The sequence below is a fragment of the Bombus vosnesenskii genome, unplaced genomic scaffold, assembly GCF_011952255.1.
Source record: "Bombus vosnesenskii isolate JDL3184/JDL3185 unplaced genomic scaffold, Bvos_JDL3184-5_v1.1 scf7180000013288, whole genome shotgun sequence".
Lineage (NCBI taxonomy): Eukaryota > Metazoa > Arthropoda > Insecta > Hymenoptera > Apidae > Bombus > Bombus vosnesenskii.
In genome coordinates, this window is record NW_022882941.1 from 174053 (window position 1) to 180088 (window position 6036).

Genomic DNA, 6036 nt, shown 5'->3' on the forward strand with positions numbered 1-6036 from the left:
CACTAGCGTCTTCAGTTATAATGGAGTTAAATTCAGATGTGGAAACTGACCGAATTCCTACTCGTAGTTCAGCGAGAATCTTACCTAGGAGTTCAACTTCGCTAACGCGTTGTTCACTTTCGTTGTGTATTAGTTTATGCAAGTTATTCAAAGCTAGTTCGTGTCTTTCGTTCTGTTTTTGCATAACGTCTAGTATCGTCCGAATATTTGGATCCACACCTGTAGCCATAGAGCTAACAGAAGATGTGGCTCTGATCTTTTGCTCATAGTAGTTATTATACCGTCGTTGGAGTCTGTACTATTGAAGCTGTTGCCACGAGTGCGATAGTGTTTAAAAGAATCCAGTTCTTTACCTGGGTATTCTTCTTTTCGTGAATGTTGCTCTGACCAGTTTCAGTTTAGGTGATGACCGTAGTCCGCTTTCCGTAGAAGTCGTTTTCACGCAAAGTGAGCTGATCTATACAGAGACCCGCTGATCCTTCAATCTTCAATGATGCACGTATGCCGAAATCGTGATTTCGTTTACACTGAAGCGAATGGATCCTGGCAGGATCGCCAAAAAACATTATGTAATAAATGACGAGTGCTATAGAAAAAGGCGAATGAGCAATAGCCCATTCGTATGCTTTGTTAATATGACAATATTACAATTCAATTGTAGAATATAGACTGACTAACTGACTAAAGTACTACTCCTAAACCTAAACTAAGTGACTAGAGGATAGCTGCTAAACCTTCATTACTGGCGTCCGTTGTAACGTAAATGTTTTCGTATAGTCGGGATATTTTAATACTGGCGCTTGGCATAGTTTTTCTTTTAATGTATCGGAGCTAAGTTGTGTTTTGTCAGTCCAGTGGAATTTTATGTCTTTCTTAGTTAGTTCTGTTAACGGCTTGGCAATTTTTGAGAAGTTTCTAATAAACTTTCTATAGTATCCAGCTAGCTCAAGGAATGAGTTTACATCTGTGGGACTTTTGGGTAGTTTGAAATTCTTTACTACTTCTATCTTTTAAAGGTTAGGTTTTACTCCATCTGCTGTCACTACATGTCCTAGATATTCTGATTCGGGCTTTAAGAATTCACATTTATCTGGTTGTATTCTTAGACCTACTTCCCTGAGTCTTTGGAATATAATGGCTAAGTTTTTATTATGTTCTTCCATCGATTGCCCGAATATAATGATATCATCGAGATAAACGACACGATGATTGTTAATCAAACCTCATAACGCGGTATCCATTATTCTTTGAAAGGTAGCAGGTGCGTTCTTGAGCCCGAATGGCATTCTATTGTAGTGAAAGTGTCCTTGTGGTGTGCTAAATGCAGTTTATTTCTTTGAATTCTCGTCCATGGGTATTTGATGGAATCCTGAGGATAAGTCTAAAGCGGAGAAATATTTTGCGTTTCCTAGTTGTGAGAGTATATCGTCAATGTCAGGTAGTGGGTATACGTCTTGGTCTGTTAGTTCGTTTAACTTTCTAAAATCAATTACTATTCGCCACTTTTGTTTCCTTGATGCGTCGATTTTCTTTGGAACGACCTAGACAGGAGAATTATAGGGAGAGTCAGAGGGTTCTATAATCTTTTTGTTTAACATTTCAATCATCTGTTTATTTATTTCGGTTTTATGATGTTCGGTAGGACGGTAGGATTTTATGTTGATGATCTGATTTTCTTTTAACGTAATGGAATGTTTGGCAAGAGATGTACATGGTAATGTTTTGGTGTCTAAATTAAATACGTCCATGTAATAGAGAAGAATCTTTTCCGTAGGTTCTCTAACACGTTGACTGCCACGCGTGTTTTCGAAGAAATCTCTGTCAGGCCACGCGTACAGCAGTACCAAGCGTTCTCTGCTATTTATTTTATTTATTTATAGTATGATATTTTTGTAATGCGAGTCGCTCAAGTGATGGTCTGAAGAATGATCTTTCGTTTCATTTATTCGCAACATTAAAACCACTAGCTGTTGTTGAATATAATCAAGGAAATAGGTTATTCCGACCAAATGGTTTCTTATGCCATCACAATTAGAAAAGGAATCAAATGGTACAGAAAACTTGGCATTCAACTCCTTCTGGGAATTTTTGTTGTAAACGCTTTGATGGTTTACAAAATTGCAACAAGGAAGAATATAAATATTAGCATATTTAGACAATTATTAGTTCCAAAATTATTAATGTTGTCTGAAAATACAAAAAGTCCTTGTCTTCGACGGAGTCAGCATAATATCGCTCTTCGGAGAAACAATTCCGGAAGAAGTATTAGACGCGCATGCAAACTATTTATTTATGCAAATTTATTTGTGCAAATAAAAGACGTCGAATGGACTGAATAAAGGCACGAATGAATTTGAAGAAAACAACAACTTATTGTCCAAAATGTCCCGACCAACCTATAGAGTGCTTTAAAGTTTTACATTCTAAATAATTTTTTAAATAAACCATTTTCGTATTTTTATTTTATAACAATTCAACAGTTTTATTATTATGGAATATCTTTTTAAATACCTACGAAGATCCTTCGCAAGTAGTCAAATAAACGACACCCGAATATGGGTTACGCGGCCTGACCAGAAACTTTGCTGACACCCTAATGCGGGTGTCATGGCAGTCAACGTGCTAAGAGGTTTTTCTATGTGCGATAGCCGAATCAAAGATTTGAATTTTTCGATTTTATCTACAGTGTTTGTATTTTCAATAATGTTAGAAATTTGGACTGAGGACTTACCACCATTGATAAAGCATACTGGCGTTGGCTTTCCTTAGAGGTATACAATTTTTTGACCGGTTTCTCCTGGTGCGAGGGTTGGTTCTTGCTGCAGCAGAAGGGTGTTATTATCTAATTTCAAAGTTTTATTGGAGAGTTCGAATCGATATTGATCTAAACCGGGTAAGCCTAATATGCCATCTTCTATAATAGGGAAATTATCATCTACTAAGGAAAAGTCTATCTCTTTGTTGAATAAATTTAGTTTAATTTTGGAATTGGATTCCTATTTGTAATGTCCCATGGAGAATTTCTTTGTGTCTGGTATTATTGTTCTTCCTGGGTAGCATCCTCATTTAAGCAAATTGATTCATGCTCCCGAGTCAACGAGAAATCGTAATCCCGGTCGTCCTGGTAATTGTAGTCGTATTGTGGGTAACCTTCCTGAGGTAGCATTGTTAATTCTGATTGTTCTTGAATGTGGTTTATTCCTGGAGGGGCTTTTGTTTGAGACGGTATTCGAAAATTTTAGCATTGATTGGCAAGGTGTCCCAATCGATTGCAATTGAAACATTTCGTTAGTGTCCTTTCGTTTAATGGTCGGTTCTCAAGCTTTGTAAAATTATTCATTCTTGGTTGAATGTTTTGTGTGGGTGGAGTTTTGTTATTCATGTTAATCGTGAAGCGGTTACCTACTGGACGAGACGTCTGGTTACGATAAGATGCTGGAGCGATTGTTTGTCGTGTCATCCGTCTGCGAGCGTTGTGTTCGCGAAAGTATCTTTCCACGTCCATTGTTCTTTTTCTGATGATATTTGGGGGAATTAGCCAATAGCACTTGTCCTATTTCTGAACGAAGGCCTCTTACATAGTTTGTCACAGAGTCCATGTATAGTCGATCGTTCATCGCTCGTCGAGTTATTTCGTCTTTATATTCATTGGTAATGCTGTATTAAAGTTTGTTAAAAGCGCGTCGAAATCTAATGTTATAATTTTGCACACTTTTGGTTAATCCTTGCCTTATTTCTCTTAACTGATCTTGCTGTTATGCTTAATGCTTCGTACAGAGTTTCGAATTCGTTAACATGGATATTACGGATTGTCATTGCGGCTTTTCCTACAATTTTCTCTATTTTGATCATTTTTAATAATAACGTTTGTTCGCTACACATCATTCTCATTTCTTTTATTTCACGAATAAAATCTTCTACACTTATGTCATCTTCTCCGTTTAGTATCGGAATACATTTTAACGCAATTTCAGCTTTTAGATGCCCAGAGTTTGCAGCTGTTGGATGGGATGGTTGGACGTATGTTGGTGGTCTTTGTGGCATAGGCGGAGATGGATTAGTATCGTGTTTTAATACAGATATATTATCGCCATCGTTAGTTATCATAGAACCGAATTCAGTTGATTCTACTAGTCTATTTGTGATAGTTTAACACGAGAGATGTTTCTACCTAATATTTCTATTTCGTTAGCGCGTTTTCTATTTTCTTCGTTGGCTAATCTTAACGCATTCTTTATTTCGTTAAATTATTGTAAACTTGAGGGTTGGAATTAACACACATAAATCACAATTCACTGCAACCACGTTATGGTTATCCGAATCCTTCTATCTTCTCATCTATGATGTTCGTAGACCGAAATCGTAATTTCGTTTATATTGAAGCGAATCGCCAAAATGTCAAAAATGTCACGCTGACGATCGCTGTGGACGGAGTACTTTTTCGCTAGACTGAGCTCCGTTGATTGACTATTCGAAGCGCAAATCGTAATTAGTTTTGCACGAGATTAAATGATTCAAGAGCGTTATTTTTTAGTATTAATTATTATTATAAACATTGATATTTACAATAAACTAGAATTTGAGTAATAAACTAGAAAACAATAAACTCGAAAACTAAATTTAGTAAATATAACACAAGTTAATACTTCAGTTACGTGTGAAAACTTTCAAAACAATTATCGATACATAATCTGACATCGCATTTTCTGCATTCGTATCGCGTGTCGTTCCTTCTCTTATTTTTCACACAAACAACACATTTTCTTCTTGACAATTGTGTTGTGCCGGCACGATTAGGGCATTTTGATGGAAAATGCCTATCAATTAAACGAAATGGTAAATCCTCAGACTTTCTCTTTCCTCCTCCTACCATGCTTCTACGTTGGAAATATTTTCGTAAAATGTCTCTTATCAACGCTAAATGAAATTCATTAAATTTTTGTTTCGAAGCAGTAGATTTTTGATATAAAATATACGCATTATATATCGCTAAATCTAACAAGTGGAAAAATAATTTTTTGTACCACTTTATAGTTTTCCTTGGGGAATTGAGTGTACTCAAGATCATATTAACTCTATCTACAGCACTCATGTTGGAATTATAGTCGGCAATACATGATGGTTTCTTCTTATATAATCCTGTACGATAATCCCTTTTCTCAGATTTAATCAATGCAGCTCCATGTGCAGAAAACAACATCCGAACCTCCTTTTTATCATGCCATTTGATTGCCAATAAAATGCCAGTCGATCGGTAGCACATTTCTCCTCTCTTCAACTTTTCTTCCATGTGGAGCATATCTTTCCTATTTTTACGAACGGTTCCAAATGCGTTGGTTTTGTTTTCGTGTAATAAAGTATATAAACGTGGACTCGTGTAACAATTATCCGTAATTAGTGTATGGCCCTTTCCAAGATATAGCTGAAGCAGCGTCATCACAACATCTCCAGAGATTCCAATGGCAGTGTTACTTCTACTAATGTTTGTTTTTTGTCCAGTATACGTTATGAAGTTCAATACATAATTCGTTTCACAGTCACTAAGGAGAAATAATTTAATGCCGAACCTACTTCTCTTGGATGGTATAAACTGTCTAGAATAACATCTGCCCTTGTACAGCAAAAGATTTGCTGTATTATTATCGTTAAAGTGCAACATTTGTAATAATACCATGTATCGATCTCGTGCCATTATTTTGCGGAAAATATTGCTTTTCAGCAGTTGATCCGTAGACCAATATTCTCTCAAAGACAGTTTCTTCGAACGTGGCATTAGCATTGAAATGCATAAAAATACGTACATTTCAGGGACTGAAGCATCCTTCCAATTCGTCAAACGGGAATTCTTTTTATATGCTGTACACTGTTGTACGCATTTGAAATAATTGTTTGTCTGCTCGGTAATTTGAGCGACTAATTCTTCCGAAAATATCATTTGAAAGACGTCTAAAGGTGTTGATTCTGGATTCAGATTTCCTTTTACTCCTGCATTTTGTTCGTCAAAGATATGTAGTTTAGGCATTAAATTCGTTTTTG

At 36.2% G+C, this 6036-nt stretch overlaps 1 protein-coding gene across 1 annotated transcript; it reads right to left on the reverse strand.

Moving 5' to 3' along the window:
• Positions 1-4651: 4651 nt before the first annotated feature.
• LOC117232434 (piggyBac transposable element-derived protein 4-like) lies at positions 4652-6036 on the reverse strand. Its single transcript, XM_033491787.1, has one exon. The coding sequence runs from the start codon at positions 6020-6022 to the stop codon at positions 4652-4654; it is 1371 nt and encodes a 456-aa protein (XP_033347678.1). The 5' UTR covers positions 6023-6036.